Source organism: Sus scrofa, chromosome 11 (genome assembly GCF_054392235.1).
Source record: "Sus scrofa isolate SSC_HxYL_T2T_F1_AM1 chromosome 11, Sscrofa_HxYL_maternal_Yorkshire_Landrace_v2.0, whole genome shotgun sequence".
NCBI classification, from domain to species: Eukaryota; Metazoa; Chordata; class Mammalia; order Artiodactyla; family Suidae; genus Sus; species Sus scrofa.
Genome location: NC_139393.1, coordinates 49,155,054 through 49,180,425, shown reverse-complemented (window position 1 = coordinate 49,180,425; position 25,372 = coordinate 49,155,054). Strand labels below are relative to the sequence as shown.

The 25,372-nt window shown below is 34.4% G+C and overlaps 1 protein-coding gene across 13 annotated transcripts in view; it reads left to right on the top strand.

Annotated features, from left to right (window-relative positions):
* The window catches only part of KLHL1 (kelch like family member 1), a 386,276-nt gene that overhangs the window by 250,603 nt on the left and 110,301 nt on the right, over window positions 1–25,372 (top strand). For 8 of the 13 annotated variants that reach the window (XM_021065654.2, XM_084982467.1, XM_084982474.1 and 5 more), the window contains one exon: window positions 10,541–10,720. The exons of 4 other annotated variants lie outside the window; for them this stretch is intronic. In XM_021065654.2, coding sequence (XP_020921313.1) covers window positions 10,541–10,720 — 180 coding nt within the window. Of the gene's footprint in view, window positions 1–344; window positions 873–10,540; window positions 10,721–25,372 lie in introns of those variants that run through there. One more of the 13 variants, XR_014820062.1, reaches the window with a different exon arrangement.

Sequence of the window (25,372 nt, the reverse complement as noted above, 5' to 3'; positions counted from 1 at the left end):
GTTAAACTGAATAACCTACAAGTTTTTACACAGCTAGCAGTTTCTATTTAGTGAATGCACAAAAAACAACTGCAGTGAAAATAAGTAAAAATAAAGACAGTGACAGAAATTTTATTCAACAAAGAAAATGTCTTTAAAGGTTGATTAGACGTTCCCATCATGGTGCAGTGGAAAGGAATCCAACCAGGAACCATGAGGATGCAAGTTTGATCCCTGGCCTCACTCAGTGGGTTAAGGATCTGTCATTGCCGTGAGTTGTGGGGTGGGTTGCAGATGCAGCTCGGATCTGGGGTTTCTGTGGCTGTGGTACAGGCCAGCAGCTGTAGCTCTGATTAGACCCCTAGCCTGGGAACATCCATATGCTGCAGGTGCGGCCCTAAAAAGAAAAAAAAAAGTTGATTAGACTCAAGAATAAATGTAGATTACAGTAACAGTCTGCTCTTATAATCATATTTTTTATTATGCCAAAATTAACATATGCTATGAAGTATAAATAATGTTAATTTGGTATAGAAAAACAAAATGAAGATGTAAATTTTTGTACAGGACATGGAATTTGGTCAAGAATAGTAGTAGACAAAATTATTTTCAAAAAAGAAGAAAAGACTTAAAAAAAAAAAAAAAATCTCAGAGGAGTTCCCATTGTGGCTTAGCGGGTTAAAAGCCTGACATAGTCTCTGTGCAGATGCAGGTTTAATCCCTGGCCTCACTCAGTGGATTAAGGATCCAGCACTGCTGCATTGTGGCACGGATCACAGAGGTCGCTTAAATCTGGTACTGTATGGCTGTGGTGTAGACCACAGCTGAAGCTCCTATGCAACCCCTAGCCTGGGAACTTCCTTATGCCACAGGTGTGGTCCTAAAAAAAAAAATCTAAAAACTTCGGAGGCAACGGAGACCTATTTTATCCTCTATTGAAATATGTTCTGAAATAAATTCAATTGACTTTGCTATAGAAAAGACCAGAGGAAAAAGCAAAAATTGAAGAAATACATAATTGAGATATAGTCTAAGAAATGGTGAATGACTTCTATTATCTTTTTAAATAAGTAAGGAACAGGATTTTGCATAACAGTTTTCATGTTCTTCTTGGATAACCAGATATTTTACAATTTCAACAGAACTGGAAAAAATGGAAATGTCTTTTTGGAGAATGAGTGGTTATGTATATAAATATATGTATTATAAGGAGGCCACTCAGTTTGATTTACTTATTTTTCTATATTTCTTTTTTAAAAGTTGCAATAAAAGAACATGTTGCGGAGTTCCCATCATGCAGCTGCGGAAACGAATCTGACTAAGAACCATGAGGTTGTGGGTTTGATCCCTGGCCTCACTCAGTGGGTTAAGGATCTGGCAGTGCCATGAGCTGTGGTGTAGTTCACAGAAGTGGCTCGGATCTGGTGTTGCTGTGGCTCTGGCGTAGGTCAGCAGCAACAGCTCTGATTAGACCCCTAGCCTGGGAACCTCCATATGCCATGGGTGTGGCCCTAAAAAGACAAAAGACAAAACAAAAAAAAAAAAACAGGAACATGTTGCTACGCAATAAATGTTTTAACATTCTGTAACTATTGTTTCCACTGGTTTTTAACTCACTTCATAAGATGGAGCTTTGTAATATTTACATATATGTTTATTTGTAATATGTATATTTTTAAAGTATGCATATATATCAATTTGAAGTGTTCTTTTCTAATGAGTGATATAGAAAGTAGAAAAATACTGCTCTCAAAAAATCAAGGAAACACACTTCCATGTATGATCAAGCCAAAAGTCTTCAAGGAAATTCAGTTTTATCACAGATCTAAAATTATTTGAAATGTTGGAGATATATCAGTAAACTTTCATTCACATCTTGGAACTGACATTTATCTCTTTTGAGTCCACAAGGAGAACCATTTCTCACAATTTTGTAACAAGTATACCTACTTACTCTTAAGATAAATAAATGGTGTGTATTTATTTGTATAAACATTTGTTTTCTGTAGCAAAATAAGAAAGGAAAAACATTGCAATTTATAATAAGATATTGCCTCAGTTTAGAGGAATATGGCTTGATCAAATAATAACAAAAACAAAATAACAAGGAGATTGGAGAGTTTAATTTAAGGAGACAGATGCTATCTTTGTCTTATAAGGATTAATTATTTCTATGCAAAGCTGTAATAAATTTATTCCAAAAGATTCTTTATGGCAGTTATAGCAATATGGGACAGGAAATGTCTTCGACCGTTTACCACTTTGGAAATGTGACAATTGATCAGATACCAGAGACGTAAAAACTCTGTTGTCTATAAAAATTATAGCCACAACTAAAAAACGTAAAGAAAAGCAAGCAAAGTGACAAAGAGCAAATCAATAGAAAGAAAGCATTCATAAATCACAGCATAAGATATACACAGTACATTACTCTCCTGAGTAATTTATATGTTTTATTTGATCTTACTTTCTCAAAGCAAGTGTAGGTAAATTACTCCTTGACAAATCCAATACTTTCCTAAGTTTGTCAGTGTAACATTCACTGTTGAGTGTATTATATATCTTATCTTAACAAAGGAGAAACTCTTAACTCTTACAAATGAGTAAGGCAAAAAGAATTAATCAAACACTTCAATACAATCCATTACAGGTCTTTGTTATTTTTCTTTTTCTTTTCTCTCTCTCTCTCTCTCTCTGATTTGCTTGCTCTTTTATTAATTAATGATTCTACCAGGCTGTAAGAGTTTTTTTAAAAAAAAACTAGAGGATAGTGTTATTCTTCTTCAAAAGAGAAAACAGTGTCTTTAAAACAGAAATACGCAGACAATATATACTTCTAATATTGTATAGATTTATCTATAAGTTCTATTTAGAGTCATGATCATTTAATCTACTGTGACATTCACAGTTCAAGTTACAAACTTAAGACTATACAAAATCATTTTATTTCAATTTTTTTAAGTCAAAATGTTATTAATGTAAAAGATAACATGCACAGACTCATATATACAGGTTATGGTTACTCCCTTTTTTCAAGTAAAGAAAGTGGAGAAGCTGGAACTTATTTTGACAGTCTTTATTTTTGCTACATTATGTGAAGTATTTCTGCTTTCATCAAGGAATGATCACACTGCTTCTGGTGTTTACACCATCTTTCCTCATACTGAAATTTCCCTACTCCAGTAACCCCCATCTTTTCTACTCTGAATTTTACTTTATACTGGATCATTTCAAATAATTTATAAAGATGCACTGCTTCAGACATATTAAAACAAAGCAAAACTTTCCAGATTCCTTTTGCCAACCACTCCAATTCCCTGTTCCTTTTCCAACAAAATGTGTAGTTATCATTGTTTTATAGTTACTAAATCTTTACTGAAGTTGCAGTGCAACTTTGTAAGTTATTTGAAATGATCCAATATTAAGTAAAATTCAGACTAGAAACTATGGGAGTTATTAAAGTAGGGAAATTTCAGTATGAGGAAAAATGGTGTAAAAACCAGAAGCAGTGTGATCATCCCTTGATGAGGCAGAAATACTTCGTATACTATAGCAAAAATAAAGACTATCAGATTAAGTTCAGCTTCTCCACTTTCTTTACTTGACAAAAGGGAATAGTCATAACCTGTATATATGAGTCTGTGCATGTCATCTTTAGGAGGATCATTTATAGTTACTATCATTTATAGTTACTAAATGATAGTTACTAAATTTAATTACTAATAACTTAATATATAGTTATCATTTACAGTTACTAAATTTTATAGTTACTAAGTTTCTTCAATTCACTGTAGCAGTTCTTCGAACTAATCAACATCACTCAAAACATCCATGCTGTCATTTTCCCCCCACCTGGCTTGTTCTCATCTTTACTTAGCACAATCAATCTGGCCACCCTTATTCAGTGATAATTGATAATTCTTTCTATTCTTTGATGTTGCAATAACCCAGGACACCTTATTTTTTGCATCAAGAATAACATTTACTTCCATTACTTTAAATACAATCCGGAGTCAGTTAAAAACTCTGAATGTTTATATTTAGTTCTAAATTTTACATGAAAGATAGATTAAAAAACCCAGGTAAATACTTGACATCTCCAGTTAGATATCCAATAGCTATTAAAACCTTCACCTGTCCAAAATGGAAGATTTCAAAATCCCTAGACTCCCCACTCCTGCCCCATTCTTAATAAACATCACTCCAACCATTTAGCTGTTCAGGCCTAAATTTTAGAATTATTTTTAATTCTCTACTTTGCATTGTAATTAACATTCATTTCCTTAGGAAGTCCTTTTGACTGCACTCCAAATCATATCCTGAATCTTTTTTTTTTAATCTTTACACCTCTACAGCCACATTCTAAAACAAGCCATCTGCATCCTTCTTCTGCACTTTTGAAACACCCTGCTATTCATTATTCCATCCTTTATGCTTAACTGCTACCTGAATTTCTATTTAGCTGCCAGATGGAATTTTTACATGATGAATCAATTCATCTCAAACTTAAGATTTATACACTTATAATAAAATTCTGACATCCCTGTTCTGCAAAGCCCTACATCAACTGTTCCATGACTACTCTTCTGACCTCATGTCCTACCAATTCTCAAGACCCTACCAGTACACTGATATTCTTTCTGTTTCTTCAGCAAGTCAAATTTATTTCTTCTATAGTATGTTTATATCACTAGAAGTTGTGGCAGCCAAGAAAAGAGAGGGGTGGCTATACAAACAGTTTTCTCAGGGGTAAGCAATAAAGGGGGAGGCATAATCTACAGATAATTAAAGACAACAATAAAACTAAACTTTTTTTTTTTTTGTCTTTTTGCCTTTTCTAGGGCCGCTCCCGCAGCATATGGAGGTTCCCAGGCTAGGGGTCGAATCAGAGCTGTAGCCACCAGCCTACACCACAGCCACAGCAACTTGGGATCCGAGCCGCATCTGTGACCTACACCACAGCTCACAGCAACGCCGGATCTTTAACCCACTGAGCAAGGCCAGGGACCGAACCCTCAGCCTCATGGTTCCTAGTTGGATTCGCTAACCACTGCGCCACGACGGGAACTCCAAAACTAAACATTTTTATTATGACTATACCTTGGTAATTCTAAACAACACTGGTGATAATACATTCCTACCTGCTGGGTAGAACTGTTCATTACACCCCTTTTCTGGTCCTTCACTGCCTAGAAAGTATCACCCCATCACAGCATAACTGACTCTTTCTTATTAAATACATCTCAACTAAAGTATGTGCTCTTCTTGGCACTTTTGTCAATTATTTTCTTGCATAGTTGTAGATGTTTTCATTTCTTTCCATATGAAATAAATTTTTCAGAAAATCAGATTTAAAGTTCTTGTTCACCAAGTTCCTGGCTTAGCTGATACTCGATAAGTGCTGAATTAGCAATTGGAAAGTTTATGACAGGTCTTAAGAATTTTAGCTTCATCTATTCTAACTCTCTGTTAATATGTGATTTGTCTGAAATACAAGAAAAAGCTCTGCATTTGTGCATTACTTTGGAGCTAACAGTGGGTAGCAGGAACAGTGACATAAAAAGGGATCAGAAGACACTAATGCAGATTTAACTAAAAAGCCATTGTTGGACGGACAATGGGAGGCCAATATTGAGTAGGATAAAACCTTTCACCTTTTTGTTCTCTTAGAGACATTGATGAAATACATTTATCAAAATCATACTAATACATCAGTCAGTGGTATATTTAAAAACAAAATGGCTATAAGAAAAATCGCTTTAATTTTCATTGCTAGCATAATAAATCAGAAAACAGAAGTCCATTCCATGAAGAAAGGAAAACTGAACTTAAATAATAACCTAGTTCATAAGTATTTTTTTACATATTAAATAATATATGTAGCATTTACCAAGAGGCCACGCAGTGTAGAAACAATTAGTTTTCTCATTTAGACATTGAAAAGAGAATTTCATATTTTGTTCATACCTATTTTATTTAAGAATAATATAACTAAAATAGGATATATTAATTTGTAAGAGGGCTAAAAAAATTGTGAAACATTTGTAATAAAGGAAATGCCATTTAAATCTTTAAAAGTTTTCCAGTGATTTTAACTTAGGACCTAGGGAAATATGAGTGAACTCTTAAAGACACTTTAATATTTTAGTAAGTAGAGTTTATACAGATGAAATCTAGAGATTAAATTTAGACTTAAGAATACTCAATCTCTTTGCAAATCTCAACACTGAAACCTTAGAAGAGAAAATGTACATTGATCCAATTATGAGATTATTCTTTTATTTTCATAAGTGATTTTTTTTAGGTATACACAAAATACATATACTTCTACATCTTCTTGTCCACATTACTACCTTTATAAAATATTTTTGCTTGTTACCCTTTGAGGAAGAATAAGGCGGTCTTTGGGCTGAAGCAGAGTGATGCAAGGGGTGAGTTGCTAGAATTCAGAGAGTGAGAAAGCAAATCATTAAATGTCTGTGAAACCATTCAAAGAACTTTGGGATTTCCTTGGAATGTAATAGAAACCACTGCAGAGATTCAAGTAGAAGAGAGTTTGATCTAACATACACAGTTCAATGCACTCTCTCTTGTTGCTGTGTTGAAAACATATTGGAGGAAAACAAGTATAGAAAGTGGAAATCGGTTAGTAGGTGATAGCAATTTAGAGGTGAGAGTTTTTTGAAGGGGTCATGTGAGGGTAATAAGGTAGTAACAATAAAGGTAGCAACAAGTGTTTTCATTCTAGATATATTTTAAAGTAGAGCTGGTGAGATGGGGAAATGTGAGAGAGGAATCAGAGATTCCAGAGGTTTCTGGCATGAGCCTCAATGAAGAAGGATGTACTTTTAATATTTCTATGAGGCCTCTAAGTGGAAAATGTTGTGTCAGCATCAAATGCATCATTCAGGAGTTGTGGAGTTACACCCAGGAGATATAAACTAAGAAATTACTGGCATATAGATATAATTTGAAGACATGAGGTGAGGTGTTCTCAGCAAAGAAGTGAGTATGGATAAGTAAGGGGAGAGGACTAAAAATGATGTTCTAGGACATTGAAACTTTACTGTGTTCAAAATAAAAAGAAGAAAAAACCTTGTGACCAAAATGGCTAAACTATTCAAATTGAATAAAAACCAAGGGCGCATAACATCCTTGCATTTCAGGGAATAAATCATCACAAAGGAGTGAGGATACTGATGAGAAGTCAAATAGACTGATGCCCAATAATAATATATTTTTATTTTATTTATTTATTTATTTATTTTGGTCTTTTTGCTATTTCTTGGGCCACTCCCGCAGCATATAGAGGTTCCCAGACTAGGGGTCGAATCAGAGCTGTAGCCACCGGCCTACACCACAGCCACAGCAACGCGGGATCCGAGCCGCCTCTGCAACCTACACCACAGCTCACGGCAACGCCGGATCATTAACCTACTGAGCAAGGGCAGGGATTGAACCCGCAACCTCATGGTTCCTAGTCGGATTCGTTAACCACTGCATCACGACGGGAAATCCTCATATTTTTAAATTTAACAAAATGAAGTCCATTGATGACTTCTACAAGATGATTTTCTGTGGAATAGAGCTAAGCAAACATAGGAAAACTAGAATGTAAAAGAGTAAAAGTATAGAATCATTAAATTTGCAAAACTGAACAGAAACATTAGTCTAAACATGGCTAGGTTTATCAGCCTGGGTCCACTGAGGAGAAGAGACATTAAAATATCAACATGTAAAATTTAAATAAAGAATCAAAGATTTTGAGTTAAGGAAGATTTGAAAAGTAAGAAGGTAAGAGAACTCTAAATAATACAGAAATAGTGTATACAAGGAGTGACTACTACCTCTAAGGCTAATACCAACCCCAAGAGCTGAGAGCCAGAGCTCCTTGAAGAGGGAACAGTCACGGAACCCTGGATGGCAGAGAAGACACTGGGGTATAGCAATGGCGGAAATTGCTATAAACCTGTTCTCTAGAACTTAGTAGAAATCTTTCCTGTATATACCCCAAAAGAGAGATCCTACTGCAGAATTACCTGAGGAGTTTTTTGGAGGAAGTTTCTGAGTTGTCCTGGCCCGCACTAACTACAGGAGGCACGCAATGGAGAACTTGCAGGAACCTGGCAAGTGGGCACCTCATATCAGGAAGCAAACTCTTTCCTCCTGCATTGTTTCTCCAGTGCCCATTATTGACAAGGCTGACCGCAGTGCTGGTTGGCAAAGAAAAACTATTTAAAGTATCCAGATTCAATTTCACAAAACAGCCTTAAAGGATGATTTTGGAGCTGAGAGTTAATAAATTGATAGACACCAAGCCAGGGGAGTGGAGACAAGCATGTTTATATACTTACAGGTGTGACCCAGAACAGAGGGAAATTTTATGATGTAAGAGAGAAGGAAGAATTGTTGAAATATTTTCTTTAAATGTACTAGAGTAGGTGGGATTTTATGTAAGGAGATGGAATGACTATAGAAGAGAATTGGAAATTTATCTATGTCTACAGGTGAAAATCTAAAATATTCATTTACAGGTATTGGTAGATGAGCAGATGCAGTGATGGATCCTACTTTGGCTCTGCCTTTAACTCAATGTTTGATTATGAAATGTTTATTCAGTTTCATTAGGACCTAGAGATTATCATACTAAGTGAAATTAGACTGTGAAAGACAAATATCATATAATATCACTATATGTGGAATCTAAAAAAAAAAGGATAAAAATGAACTTATTTTCAGAACAGAAACAGACTCATAGACAGAAAAACTTATAATTGCCAAAAGGGACAGGTGGCAGGGGGAGGAAAGGGAAGGGATAGACTGGGAGCTTGGGAAGTGATGGACTGGGGGATGGACACTGAAGTATATGGAACGATTGGCCAACAGGGACCTGCATAGACAAATCTACCCAATATTCTGTGATAATATATGTGGGAAAATAATCTGAAAGAGAATGGATATGTGCACACTTTGTTGTACAGAAGAAATTATCACTACATTGTAATTCAACTATACTTCAATAAAACTTTAAAAATGAAAATTTGATTAATGGATGTCAAGTTTAAAGAAAAAAAATCTCACTTTCCACATTAAGGTAAACAGAAGATGGTAATATTCCTTCTGAATATAAGATAGTATGATGGAAAATAGGTTTTAATTTCCTAAGAATTGATGCCTGCTCAAAATTCTGTGACATAGATTATTTTATAGAGAATAAAGTTATATATGCCTCCTCATGTGAAAAAAAAGCACGATATTTCAAACCTCTAGTAAACTTTTCATTTACTCAGAATAAAGTAATACAAACAAAAAAAAACCCAACAACCTGAGAAATTTTTTTTTCAGCAAATAAATGTTTCTTTAGCGAAATACAGATTCCTTAATTGTAGTCATTTTTTTCCTAATAGTCATCATTTACAACTTTCAATGACAAAAATTTAAAACTTAAAATGTCAGAAGTTTAAAATTACTTTGCAAACTTCTATAATTTAAAATATTCCTAAGAGAAAAGGAAGCAATCTATAAGCTATGTGAAGAAACCCCAAGTGAAATGAATTTTATCACATGTGTATTGAATCAACTCCTACTGTGATTTTAATTTCCAAAAGTATCAGAAAAATAAAAACTTATTATTTTAATGATTCTGAAAATGGAAAAAAATACCCCCTAAAGAAGAGCAATTTAACACTGATGTCTATCCAAAAACTTAGGCACATGTACTCTTTTTCATTCTAATAAAAAGGAAAGCACCTATTGGTTACCCAACATAAAAGTTGTTCCTTTAATAATATTCATAAGTAACAGTACACTGCTAATGTTATAAAATACTTTTATATCATTTTGCATAAATATTCAAAAGTTATTGGAGCAATGTTTTCCTATCCAAAATTTAAAGGGAAATTATCCTATTGGTGTTGAATATCATGCAATTTCATATTATAACCATTAAGAAAATTATGCACATGTTAGTTTAATATCTCCCACATATTCATCAAATTTTCCAATTTAATTCCTGATTGGAGGGAACTTTATTCACTTTCCATTAGATCAATTTAAGTTAATCAGAACAATTCACAAATGGCTATTATCAGAAATATTTGTTAGTTGGAGTTCTCTTGTGTCTCAGTGGGTTTTGGGGGACCCTGCTGTGCCATGGCTTTGATCCCTGGCCCCAGAAATTCTGCACTCTGTGGATATGGCCAAAAATAAGGAAAAAAAAATATATATAATACATATTTGTTATTCTTCTGTTACTCCATCAAGCAGAATTCATTAAGCGGCTGCATTACTTTTTTTTCTTTTTTCTTTTTTCTATTTTGATCCAAACAATAATTTATGAAACACTAGTGTGATTTGTTTTTTGACATTTGTTAATTTGAATTTATGTCTAATCCCATATTTTCTTCCCACTATTAGCTTCCTCATCAGGTTAATATAGATAAGCTTAGAATTAAGTTTTTAATAATTTCCACGGAAAATATTTAAATGGTTATTTGACACCACACTCAGATGTGTATATGTACCTTACTTTTGTTGCCTAATCTCTGCCTCTCTCCACCAGTGCCTAATAGAAACATGGAGACAAACCTTGGAGCTAAGGAGAAAAAACAGCTTTTATTACTTTGCCAGGCAAAGGAAGCCGCAGCAGGCTTATGCCTTAAAGATTGTGCCCTCCACTGGGAAGAACTGCAAGGAATTTTATAGTAAAAAGGAGAAAAACAGGCTTTCAGATAGGAATCAGGTTTGTGGCAAACATGAATTATTTCTTTGGGGGAATCTTAGTCATCAAAGCTGGCATCTGGAGGTCTCAACATGATCATGGTGGTGGTCTTCTGGGTTATTGCCTAGAAAAACCGTACTTGTGAAAATGGTGTATTGATCAGAGATGAGAACAAACTAGGAAAGTTCCTGAAAAACATCATGTTCTGATAATCTTTGACCCACAGGCCATGTGCTCAGGATACCTAATCTAGTTTATGGGTAACTGTGTGTAGAGTGCTATTAAGCCACAGAAAACCACAGGGAAGGACTCTGAGCTGTTCAATGTTAAAGTATTCATTTCTAGAAGAAGCATAAGAGATAGAATTTTTCTCATGTGTATATTATGACTATGTCATTATGTGTATCTCTTGTAAGGGAATCAGGATTCTGCCTCAAGGATGTACTATTGTTTCTTGATTCTCCTCCAGTGTCTTTGCATCCACTTTCCTTCCCTGATCAGCAAATGTCTGAACTCACCTCTTGGGACTCAGGGAAGGCCCTGGAGGCTGAATGAGGCCAATTCCTACAAACAAGAAATGGGGACACATAGGGCCTTGCTCGGTTATACTTTCACAGTATTTATTGCATAAAGGACTTTCAAAACCTTTACTATTTTGCCAGTAGAAACTGAAATTAAAGCAGAGTGTTTTAGGTAGTGTTTTTGTTTGTTTGTTTGTTTGTTTGTTTGTTTTGGTCTTTATGCCTTTTCTAAGGCCGCTCCTACGGCATATGGAGGTTCCCAGGCTAGGGGTCGAATCTAAGCTGTAGCCACCGGCCTACGCCAGAGCCACGGCAATGTGGGATCCAAGCCGTGTCTGCAACCTACACCACAGCTCACGGCAATGCCAGATCCTTAACCCACTGAGCAAGGCGAGGGATGGAACCCGCAACCTCATGGTTCCTAGTCGGATTCGTTAACCACTGAGCCACGACAGGAACTCCTAGGTAGTGTTATTATTTTAATAACTCATGGATACATGTAAAATTAAATTTAGAAATCCTCTCAAATGAGAATTTTTTCCTCCTATGAGAATAAGTTTTTAAAAAACAACAACAACAAAATTTTTTGACTCATGTCTCAGTGTTTAGCCTTTGTTGAAGTTATAAACTGCCATCATGACACACAGAGCAGGAAAGAAAACACAGATACAGAATATCTAAATTTTTCAAGTTATATCTCAGGTGTAAAACTAGGTAATTTAAACCACAAAGACTAGTTTTATTCTAATTTACAGAAAAAAAAATATTCCTGACCAATTAAGTAATATTTAATTATCTAAAATGTATTCCTTGAAATTATAATCATATAATTCTTATTTACAGTTTTTCATTTTTTATTATAATATTAATAAATATATCCATATATTTTATTTCTCTACTAAATACTGTCTTTAAGTGTATTTTATTTTAGAATTAATGAAAATTAACATAATCATGATTGTATGTTTAAACTACTGATGGTACTTGTAAAATATACATCTATGTATATCTATATTTGTTAACATTTTCAATAGTCATGTCTATTTTTATTTATTTAGCAGTAAAATATGCTGATATAATGCTAAATGCTTAATGCTTGCTATCTCCTTGAATGTTTCGCTACTCATTCTTATGTTTTAGATATTTAGTTTACACGTGAAGAAACTGAGACTTAAGTTATCCAAATTCAAATCTTGTGGGAAAGGGATTAAACAAAATACTATGTGCAAAATATTTAAAGTTTTTTTCAAAATGCATTTCAATTTCGATCATTAAAATTCTAATAGTCCGCCGGGGTCCCGCCCCAGCGGTCAGGGGATGTCCCGAAGAGGAGGGGCAGCAGGTGCAGGAAGAATCATGGAGACGCAGACACTCTCGAGTAGTGCTCAAGCAGTCTCAAATTTATTGGTGGACAACAGCGAATTATACAGGGGAAAAGGCTAAAACTGACATAAACAATGGAAGATCAATATCTCAAAATTTTCCAAAAAACATAGATAAACTTTTAAGATTAAAAAGCATATGATTTGGGTAAAGTACAGTCTAAAAGCATAAAATAGAATTGAACACCATAAAAGAGCAATCAAGCAGGAACTAGGAATCATGTAAGCCACACATGACCTTTGTAAAAGTTACAAATATATTGTTTTCCTAGAACAATCATCTGATTATAAACCTAACAACTATTTTACTTTTAACTTTATTATTAATAGATTTCTATACTTAATTCAATAAATCAATGATTATCAATAACTACCTATAACTCTTAAAACTTACTTATTTACTTACTAAAAACTTAAAACAATTTTAGCTAAATAATGCATACCAATATTTTCTAAGATCTTGTGAAAAACAGAAGCCAAATCAGAGACCCATTTGAATGTAGACAGTGGGGAGCTATTCTCCCGGAGGTAAATTGGAGGTTTAGCAGGCAAAGATAGTAAAAATTAACAAATTCCTTTCTTGAGGTAAGGGACAGGGAGTTAGGTACAGTAAACAAAGCACAGATTGTTTACAAAAGAGCAGAAACTTAACGGTATGTTTCCTCAGGCATAATGTCCTCTAGTTTCGGGGGTCTGTCAAGCCTGTTGTTTTGCAGCCCTTTCTACAGAATGCCCTGGACTTTGTCATCAGGCAAATTCCCTTCTTCAGAGTGCCCTGGACTTTGTCATCAGGTGGATTCCATTCTTGAAACTCGGCTCCCAGCAATAGCCTTCTTATAATTGTTATGCATGCTCCTTATTCACTGAACATAAATGAATTATAGAACAAAAATCTAAAAAAATTTATTATGGGGGACTTCCTGTCATGGCTCAGCAGAAACGAATCTAGACTGGTATCCATGAGAACACAGGTTCAATACTTGGCGTTGCTCAGTTGGTTAAGGATTCAGCATTGTCATGATCTGTGGTTAGGTTGCAGACTCAGCTCAGATCCTGCATTGCTGGGGCTGTGGTGTAGTCTGGCAGTTACAGCTCCAGTTCAGCCCCTAGCCTGGGAACCTCTGTATGCCACGGTGCGGCCCTAGACTAGGAAAAGGTTGGTCTCCTAGACTATCTACTTCAAAATATTTAAAATATTTCACATTTCACATAATATGATTTGATAGACTATTTTAAGATTCCTAATAATTTGTTTTTTGTTTCCACCTGAGTTTTAATTATTTTATTATGGTTTCCTGACAAGCAAATGTACACCTAAAAGTTGAGAGTGAAGTCTTATTTAGTACACAAAACTAAGGATTTAAGCCTGGGGCACAGAATCTCAGATCACTCTGAGAGACTCCTCAGAACAGTCAAGGGGGAAACCAAGAGTCATAGGAGTTTCTGCAAGAAAGACCAGATAATTGGGGCATTGAAAAATTTCTGTTAGTTAAAGAGAACTAGACAGGGCAGATTAAGGAATTCAGTGCTTTTCTACATGTGGAAATATGCAAGAGTCTGGGCTAACTGAAATCATTCCTTTGATATGCGAACCAGATATCTGGGGCCAGTACCCTGTGATTTCTCATCCTCAGGATATACCATTGGAGGGTGTGGTGGTATAGGGTTAGGGCATGGCTGCAGTGTCTGATGATAGGCATTCTGTTTCCACCCTGAGTTCCCTCAGGGCTCATCATCTATGGAAGCTGTAATGGCTAATGGGTGCAAGATCCTTTGTTTACTTACAACCAGGTAACATTCTTAGTCCACAAATAGAGTTGCTGAGGTTATTCTTTCCTATTTGTGGTACTCCTGCAAAATTCAAATCCTTTACAATTCCACAGGTTAACATCTTTGTTTTTTCTTTGAAAACTGTAGGCAGCCTAGAGTTATATATTACTCTATACTTGGGCAGAGTAAATATACATTAAACATATGTAAAAGGACAAAATATGTGATCTTTAAATCCAAAAATAGGAGTTCCCATTGTGGCTCAGTGGTTAACGAATCTGACTAGTATCCATGAGGATGAGGGTTCCATCCCTGGCCTTGCTCAGTGGGTTAAGGATCCGGCATTGCCATGAGCTGTGGTGTAGGTCACACAAGCGGCTCAGATCCCACACTGCTGTGGCTGTGGCATAGGCCAGCAGCTATAGCTCCTATTAGATCCCTAGCCTGAGAGTCTCCGTATGCCAAGGTATGACCCTAAAAAGACACACACACACACACACACACACGCCAAAATAGCCCATATTTCCCACAGGATAAGTGAAAAGTTAATGCCAAAATGATAAAATTACTAAAATAATGACAAAAACATGCTGTGGTTTCTCTTATTAAACCTTCTTATTATATCTATAGTTGGTCTCTAAAATATTTTTTTCATTTTTTTTACTCAAATGAATTTATCACATCTGTAGTTGTATTATAACAATCTGATTTCACAGGATTTCCATCCCACAGCCCAAGCACATCCCCCCACCCCCCAAACTGTCTCCTCCAGAGACCATAAGTTTTTCAATGTCTGTGAGTCAGCATCTGTTCTGCAAAGAAGTTCCATCTGTCCTTTTTTCAGATTCCACATGTCAGTGAAAGCATTTGATGTTGGTGTCTCATTGTATGGCTGACTTCACTTAGCATAATAGTTTCTAGGTCCATCCATGTTGCTAAAAATGCTGGTATTTCATTCTCTTTGATAGCTGAGTAATATTCCATTGTGTATATGTACCACATCTAGATCCACTCCTCTGTTGATGGACATTTAGGTTGTTTCCATGTCTTGGCTATTGTAAATAGTGCTGCAATGAACATTGGAGTACATGTATCTTTGTGACTCATGATTTTCTCTGGATAGATGCCCAGGAGTGGGATTGCTGGGTCAAATGGTAGTTCTATGTTTAGTTTTCTGAGGAATCTCCATACTGCTTTCCACAGCGGTTGCCTCAATTTACAATCCCACCAACAGTGTACTAGGGTTCCTTTTTCTCCACACCCTCTCCAGCACTTATTCTTTGTAGACTTTTGGATGATGGCCATTCTGGCTGGTGTAAGGTGGTACCTCATCGTGGTTTTGATTTGCATTTCTCTAATAATGAGTGACACTGAACATCTTTTCATGTATTTCTTGGCCATCTGTATGTCTTTTGGAGAACTGTCTGTTTAGATCTTCCGCCCATTTTTGGATGGGGTTGTTTGTTTGTTTTGGTATGGAGCTGTAGAAGGTGTTTATAAATTTTGGAGATTAATCCCTTGTCAGTCGATTCTTTTGCAAAGATTTTCTCTAAAACATTTTCAATAATTTACTCTAGACTAGCATTTCCCAGCAATTTGTCTCTGGACTAATACTATTTGAAGGTATGTCTCACCCCCCCAAAAAAAAAATTCATGTTAAAAAGAAGTTTATAAACTCATCTTGCTATATCCCCCCTTTTAAAATTTCACAATGCAAATTGTCACAGTAATCTCTTAATAAATAAATTCACTTAATTCTAACTCATGGAATCCCTGGCTTTTCTAAAGAACAGTTATTTCAAGTAAAGACTAATGAAGTCTCATGGAAAGAATGATGTACAGAACACAGTAGGAAAGCACTGTCCTGTGTGGTTTTATTTCTTTTTTTTTGTTGTTGTTGTTGTTGTTGTTGCTATTTCTTGGGCCGCTCCCGCGGCATATGGAGGTTCCCAGGCTAGGGGTCCAATCGGAGCTGTAGCCACCAGCCTACGCCAGAGCCACAGCAACGCGGGATCCGAGCCGTGTCTGCAACCTACACCACAGCTCATGGCAACGCCGGATCGTTAACCCACTGAGCAAGGGCAGGGACCGAACCCGCAACCTCATGGTTCCTAGTCGGATTCGTTAACCACTGCGCCACGACGGGAACTCCTGGTTTTATTTCTTAAAGTTTTGGAATTCTTAATGGGAAAGGTTAATAAACACTGGGTTTTCATTTAGAGTAAATTATCCTAAATTAAGGATTCTAAGGTGTGTTCGTATTTAAAGCAATTGCCTTCTTCCATTTCTATGAGTCCACCTCCCGCAAAGTAGCCTGCAAAATTGGCTTTGCTGAACTGGAAAAGCAGCATATTCAGTGAATTCAATAAGCTGACCTATAAAGACCTGGAAATAGAGTCATAAATAAAAATGAATGTGTTATTCTCGATTCAGTCAGCTGTGAGGGTTTTCCAAACCATTAAACAACTTCTCAATTTGCTACAAATTCAGCTTAAGTGCTGTACTCTATTCAAAAGGAGACTAAGAATAAGAAATGGCAAATATATGGAAAGAATTTAGGAAATGATGAATATTTAATCACAAGGAACACCTGAAATTTGGTTCCAGGGAGTAGTAACTCATAATATTCATCTATTATAAAAATAAAAGATATAACCAGATCCTGACCATTAGGCCATTAGATTTTACTTCATGCTAGTATACATTCATGCTAATGCTCATCATTCTCAGTATATCCTAAATATATATGTGTATATATAATATATATTAGCATATCCTGTATGTGTGTGTATATATATGTACACATATATAAAAATATATAATGTATGGGTGAATCCTAAATATATAGGTATGTATATATATAGTTGATCAAATAAATAAGCTATGTCTGAAATATAAGACCCATTTAAATGGTAAATGTCTATTTCATCTGATTGGTCAACTTTTTTAGGAGAGTGGAATAGAATCCCATGTCCTGATCCCATGTCCAAAAATAAAGCATTGAAAAGTGTTTTCTTTTTAAATAAATCCCTTCTCGACATCTATGGCCTTCTTACTCCATGTGTCCCCAGGCTTTGGGAATTTTTGTAAATATACTTTACAAATTTCTCAATCTCCTCTTTCCTCATGTATGATCATTGCTTTTAGATTAGGCTTTATTCTTTTTTGCAAAGGACCCTGTGTTAATTGCCTAACTCCTGGGCCATCTTTCCCTACATGTATCTGTTCTACACAATGCTTTCGAGTGAATTTTATAAAACACAAATTTAATCATTATGTTCAAGGGCTTTAGAACACGCAATCAGATATATACATAGCATACCATATCCTTAGCATTACGTACATCATTCTTTGTTTTCTTCTTTCCTGAAGTTATTAATCTACTTGTAGAAAGGAAGAGATTTTTAAAAAATTCTTTTCTGGTTTAGCACATGACAAGACTTCACACCCTTAAGTCCATACCCTGAACCTCATATTTAGACCCAAACATGTTTGATTAGCTACCTGCTTCACCAACTTGGGATTGACTTTCCTATGTGACACATCCCTGACCATATCTACTCATTTGCAGAGATGGGTGAACCTCTCAGTGTAGTTATAACACCCTGTTCTAACTTCATTCCGTTGCACTGATAATATTTTATTTAGATTATTTAGAATTATGTGTTTATGTATCCTAATCTATTGTAAGTTCCTTAAGATCTTAAGTTCAATATCTGACACACATTAGGTACCTAATAACTGTCTCTTGCAGTGTTAGGGATTTTCAAAAATTGTGTTTATCATGTCTTTAAATCCAAATTTTAGACATAATACACGGAATTTTAGTAGTCTTTTATCTTCTGGGTGTGACATTTTTCTTGAACCATGTAACTGAAAAATTAAACTCAAATTTCTAGGTAATGCTCTGTTAAAATGTTGGAAAACATACAAAACACAAGTGAAGTCTGACATTATTTACCATGATGAATGCTGAAATTAAAATTTTTCATATGAAATTACATTATTTTAATATATTTTGCAGGAATTAAAAAAAAAAAAGGATTTCCCATCATGGCTCAGTGGTTAATGAATCTGACTAGAATCCATGAGAATGCAGGTTCAATACCTGGCCTTGCTCAGTGGGTTAAGAATCTGGCATTGCTCTGAGCTGTGGTATAGATCACAGACGTGGCTTGGATCTGGTGTTGCTGTGGCTGTGGTGTAGGCTGGCAGCTACACCTCTGATTCAATCCCTAGTCTGGGAACCTCCATATGCCATGGGTGTGGCCCTGAAAAGAAAAATTATATATATATATATTACAGGAATTTCGGGTTTTTTTTATTTTTGTGTATACATATATGTATACATTTATGTAAAAATATATAAACCGATCCATATACAAATATATGTATATACTTATATATGAAAAGAATGTTTAATATTTTCCTTATTAATCTAACATTTTAGTGTATTTTGTCAGACGAGTACTTTAATAGCACAGAATATCAGTTTCTATGATTCTTCAGGGAAGAATAGAAATGAAGCCATTATCTCTTTGCTGTGACCATGACGGATTTCACATACTTAACAAGAACATGTTCTTCATATGTGTAAAGTCCTCAGAGTAACAGAAAAATGTCATAAAAATAGTACCATTGTTTCAGAAATCAGAGTGATTTAAAAAAATAACATTGACTCAAAACGATACTTGAGGGTTTCATGACTCTGCCCTTTTACTGAAACAAATGTAAGCAGACATAACTGTATTTATTGTTCATTAAGTTGTTTTGACTATTAAGTTGAGGCACATGCAAAATATTAAATAAAAATTTCCTGAGAGGAATGATCGTGGAAAGGCTGTTCTAATGTAAGAATACATGAATGTCAATGTTTGCATCCTTCAATAGATACCGAATGTGGGTATTCATTTGCATTGTCAGAATGACATCTGAAACAAACTCAGATAATTCATTTATCCAGTACATCCACAATAATAAATACTATTTTATTTAGGGATCAGTAAATGTGAAAAACATTATAATTTCAAATATAAAATCAGTCTTGAAAGTTGGGGTCATTTTTTTACCAAGAGGAAAAATGCGAAATTTCTCAACTCTTAGGGCTTTTACATTAACTTTGTTTCCAGGATTCATTCAACCCCAAATTCTCCCCACAGAGAAAATTGAGAGGTAAATGTAAATGAAATATATTTTCATCACTTAACATTTTGCTTGCATCTGTCTATCCTTCTTTCAGTACTCTGTTCTTCCCTAATTCCCTGGAACACAGAAAGCTTCATATTATAGTTTTCTATCCTTCTGTTTACATTCCGGGTTGAGCCTTGGATTAGGATTTTTTCTAATTTTTTTTCTTTAATTAAAATAAAATTATTAAATGTCTCATTCTTTCAGTTTTTCTGAGGATTAATTAGATTATATGACAGCAAAAGAAAACATAATTTAAAAGAACAGTATGAATAAAATTGTCACCCAACTGCATAAGACCAGTTAACAAGAAATACATTGTACCTGGATTTCCCTGATGACTCATAGGGTTAAGGGTCAGTTGTTGTCACTGCTGTGGCTGGGGTCACTGTTGTGATGTGGGTTTGATTTCTGGCCACAGAACTTCACATGCTGTGGCACAACCAGGTCCAAAAACAAAAGAGATCCACACGGAGATAGAGAAACACCATGTACCTAATGGCAGGTCCTTAAGAAATTTCATAAGAAGAGAATAAAAGATTTTATCAATTAAATTGCAAAGCTGGAAATAATCTTTAAAGGTAGCTGACAATACACAAATACAGGCAGAGTAAAACAAATGAAATATGACAATCTTTTGCTTATATTGTCATTAACCAAATATATCAGTTGGCTTGGTCTGCTATTAAAAAAAACTGCTGTAGACTATGTGGCTTAAATAATGAAAAATTTATTTCGTCACTCTTCTAGAGGCCAAACATAGATAACAGAAAATTTAGTTCATGAGAGCCCTCTTACTGGCTTGCAGACCTAGCCTTTCCTCTGTAGAGACAGAGAAATGTTGAGGTGGGGGGTGCAGGTGCTCTGGTTATCTTCCCCTTCTTATATGTACACATGGACACCAGTCCTATCTGGCTAGGGCCCCATCCTTATGACCTCATTTAACCTTAATTATCTTAAAAGCCCTGTTTTCAACTGTGATCACTTTGGGGACTAATAGTTTGAAATATACATTTGGGGAGGATACCATTTATGTCCTAAAACCAAGTATAAAAATTTCACTTTTTATGGAATTTATGTTTATACCTAGTGAGTTGTGATAATCTGAAAGTCATAGGAAACATTTAACAACAAAAACTTAATCAATGTTACTGGCAAAATAGTAACTTAAAAAAATACCTCGTTTGTGAAAATCTACATTTTAATGAAAGGACCTTAAAGGATTTCTTGACTATCCTAAGTGTAGGCGTTAAATACATGCTCTACCACCTAAAAGATCCCAGAGCATGTTGGTAAAATGGAAACTTTTAATTCCAAATTCAAGACTTCTCTCTTGAGTCTACTATTTTCTCATATCTGGTTTCCCTTTTTTGTGTGTGAAAACACTAATTTATATTGTATATATTATATATAAAATATTACAAAATTCATATATGAGTACCAAATTCCCTCTATCTCAGTTTTCCCCTCTAATCAATTATAACTTGTATATAATTTATTTCTTTACCAAGTTACCTAGAACTATTTATTATCTTATTACAAGATTAAGTATGTATGGCCTGTAGAAGAGCAAAATTTGCCATCTCAAAATGCATCTCTTTGCCATGAGGATTGGTGTAGGTTGATTATTTTTTAATTTTTTTATTAAAGGTATAGTTGATTTATAATTTTCCTTCAATTCCTGCTGTACATCAATGTGATCCAGTCATATATATGTGGATTGATAGATGCAAACTATTAAATTTAGAATGGATAAGCAATGAGGTCCTACTGTACAGCACAGAGAACTATGTCCAATTTCTTGAGTTAGAACATGATGTAGCTGATTATTTTTAAGGCCTCAAAGACTCAGGAAGAATTTTTGACCTGCCTGCTAACTGCATGAAGACTGTAGATAGAGGATGTGTCTGGGAGGGGAGCTATGACTGTAGACAACTAGAATGAACTAGTGGTGTGGACAGGGAGGAACCTAACAAAGTCTGCTTGTTAAAATTCCTCTCTGAGCCCCACAGCCTCTGTATAGTCCAGAAAACATTTATTTATCAAACATTTGCTTTTCCATCTCCATGCGAATTTCTTTCTTCCTCTTTGAAGTCCCAAAGGACTACCTCAGACATCCTCTTCTGTCTTTATCTGAAGAGGGTTTTTAAGGTGAGGGCTTCAGGCATTCTGAAGAGCCAATTTTCCTGGATCTCTCCCATGTACATATATTATTAAACTTTTGTTTGATTTTCTCCTATTAACCTCAAGTCAATTTAATTCTTAGACCAAACAGAAGAACCTAGATGGATAGAGGAAAATTTCCTCTTAACCAAAAGCCCCTTCCTCTGAATGAAATATGTAATAGTTTGTACAACAAAATAAAAAAAATATTCATCCCTTATTATATTAAATTATTTTCTCTCTTCTTTATCTTCTCTTTTAGGGCAAGATAAGGGGCTATTTTGACAAAATAGGAAATCATAAGCTTCTTTATAAAATGCTGAGTAGATATTAGGAGAAAATGATTGAAACGTATTCAAGCTGATAAAATTATGTCAACAGATAAATTGAGACATTAGCAAGATGTAGAGAGATATAAAAATCATTCATCTATAAGAATTTAAAAGCAAAATCATGAGTACATAGAGAATGAAGTGGCGAAACTAAAACTTCACTGGAAGGTAATCTGGACACAAAAACTTAAAATCAGTTCATTCTGTCTTGGGCCATGACATGATTTCATTTATTTGGTAAGGTACAATCAAATATTTAGAGACTAGCACATAGAACAATATTTAATGGCCTGTATTATTAAAGACCTTCCTGAAATCGTTTAGAGGTGCTATTAAGCGACATATCTTCTCTCCCCGGGTAACTAGAAGTTCAGTATTCTCTCTGTATTGGAATCAGAACTCTCCATATGGATGAGATTACCACAAGACATAAGAAACTGACTAGAATTTATAAACTACCTCCCCCATGAATACCATAGAAGAAAATCTGGGCTATACTTTGTTAAATTTCATTAACTTATTTTCAATTAAGAATTCTACTAGTTATTTTTTTTCAAACAATGTAATTCTGAAAAATTTACCCAATTATCCAATCATATAGGAATTATTAATATATTTTATAGATCTGATAAAATGAATGTTTTATATTATATATCTTGTCCTAGATCCTTTTTAAAATGAGTGAAACCTGAACAATAATTTTAAATAATGTCATATGATTTAAATATGTATGAAATATTTTCACAGACTTTATCACATATAATGCTTTGAGGAATGTAAAAAAGGCATTATCCATATTTTGTGTATGAAGAATTAAAATTCATGAAATTTTCTTCATGTGAATAAATCTTGAAGGAGTTATAGCCAGTACTTATACCCATAACTTTGGATGTCTGAATCTATAAACATTCCATTACGTTTATTCATTTTTCACTCTACTAAAATTTTGTGCTATATTTTCCATAGATATACAGGTACATTTGTTCATTTGTTTTTAAAAGAAGCCAAAATATTGCTCTACTGTAACTCTCTTTCTTTGAGAATGTGGTCCTTAAAAGTTGAATCAATAGCCTCTGTTAGATAAAAGGAAACTTCATATGTTCTTATTTGTTTTCTGCTTGTTTGTACTAAAAATGCCTTTTTTGTTCAGTCAGATTTTGTACAGCTTATACATAGAAACTCTCATTACTTATACTCAATGGCTCCTAGTATAACACTGAACATTAATAATCAGTGTATTTATTAATATCCACTTTAGGTTCTATTTGTGGCTACTTGGTGAGTCTCTCATTAATTCAAAACTTACATCTCACATTTAAATAACTTCAAACCAATGAATGGATTGTTTCTGATGACCACGTAATTGACAGAAAGAGTAGTAAGTGAGTTAATCAAGGATGGTAGCACACTAAGCAGATAGTGTTTAAGCTTGTAGATTAGCCTAAGTTCCTCTGTGGTTATTTCTGCTACAGTCCCAAGGTTATTCTCAGCTTTTATACACATACACTGTGCTAACAGTTATTTAGCATGAGCTTATCTGAAGCTGAAACTAGATTTTTTGGTACAAAACACATTCCACTGAAATTCTGATGACTTGTTGGCCTTTACCTGCTCATAGTTAGTAATTTATCCTTTTTCTTTTATTTGGTTAAATTCAACTAAGGAATCTCTGTTAAATATCAAATTGATTGCTATTTGTGTTTTTTTTTAATTCTAAAGGTACTAAAATAGAAAGGAATCATTTTTAGTTAGATTTATTGAGCATTTTCTTTTCCAAATATTGTTTCTTCTATATAATAATTCAACAACCTAGCAACTTGAAAAGATGATTGATAGATATATAGTTTTTATATTATGTATTGGCATATAGTAAAATTTTATAATTGTTGACAAATATTAACCAAATCATATTTGTCAGAAAAGAACATAAGTATCAAAGGATATTTCCAAATTTCTCATATGCCAGTTGTCTCCATTTATTCATAAAGCATTTTTTAAAACCACCCAGTGTAGATCATCCCAGTGTTCCTGAGGGCACATGGCAAGTTTATTATCCAAATTAAATTGCTCAAATTATTTCTTTCCTTAATCTTTCTGCTATATTTGGTATTGCAAACCTCCTCTGTTTTACACTTTTCTTCTTTCTCTTCAAGTGGTATATGATATGCTATACATTTCTCTCTAAGTCTTGGTCTTCCTTGGTTTTTGTTCTTTATTGCCTCTCTTATACTTGCAGATGTTCACTAAAGTTGAGACTGTAGCTCAGTGTTTTCCTATATTCAAAATCTTTCAGTTTTTTTTTTTTACCTCTTCCAATAACTGTAAATATTTCATGAAATATCATGCCCAGGTGTAAAAATACATAGTCAATGTTTTCATCCCTGATTTTTCAAATACTTTTTTTAAATTGTAAAGTCATTACTTTAGCCTGTATATTAAGCTTTATATGCATATTTTCATATAAATATTTTTTATTTGAAATCTGGGTTCATTTTATAGACATATTGATTAACATGCAAATCAGTCATATACATACAACAAGGAAACAACAAAAATCCAAAATATTGCTATTAGTAGAATACCAGCATCAATCTTTTGGTGAAAATTATTCCGGAAGTCTCTTAATTTATTTAGTCAATAGCTCACTCATTTCACAAAGGATTTCTAAGTGTCATCTATGTGGAAGGAGTATGTCTTATGTGTTTAGCCCTGAATCAAACAGTATAATGTAGCTTACATTTTTAATAGGAAGGGGAGGACAGGGTGGAGAGGTGGTGACAGATATCAAATCAACCATGCATTCACTATAATTCAGATGGTAAAAGAATTATGAATTAAAATAAATGAGACAAGATGAGAGAGGGATCAGGATTGACTATCTGGGCAGGTTGGCCAAGAAAATCCTTTAAAAGAAGTGACTTTCAGCAAATACATAAAGGAAATGAAGAAAAATCAAAATGGATATCAGACAAAGAGTGTTCCAGGAGGAGGGACTATCAAATGCAAAACTTTGAGATGAGACTATATATAACATAACTAAGAAACAACAAAGAAGCCAAGTTAACTAGAATTCTTTGGATAAGTTAGCAGGGGTGTAGAAGATGAGGTCAGAAGTGATCAGGATGTAGATAATACAGAGCTTGTAGACAGGAATGGGTACTTTAGCTTTTATTCCAATTCATGTAGAAAGTCACTATAGGATTTTAAGCAAAGAAGACACATATCTCATAGGTTTTTTCCCTTATTTTATTATGGAAACATTAGAATTATTTAAAAGTAGAGAATAATTATATCTTAAAAGAATTGTTCTAGTTAATG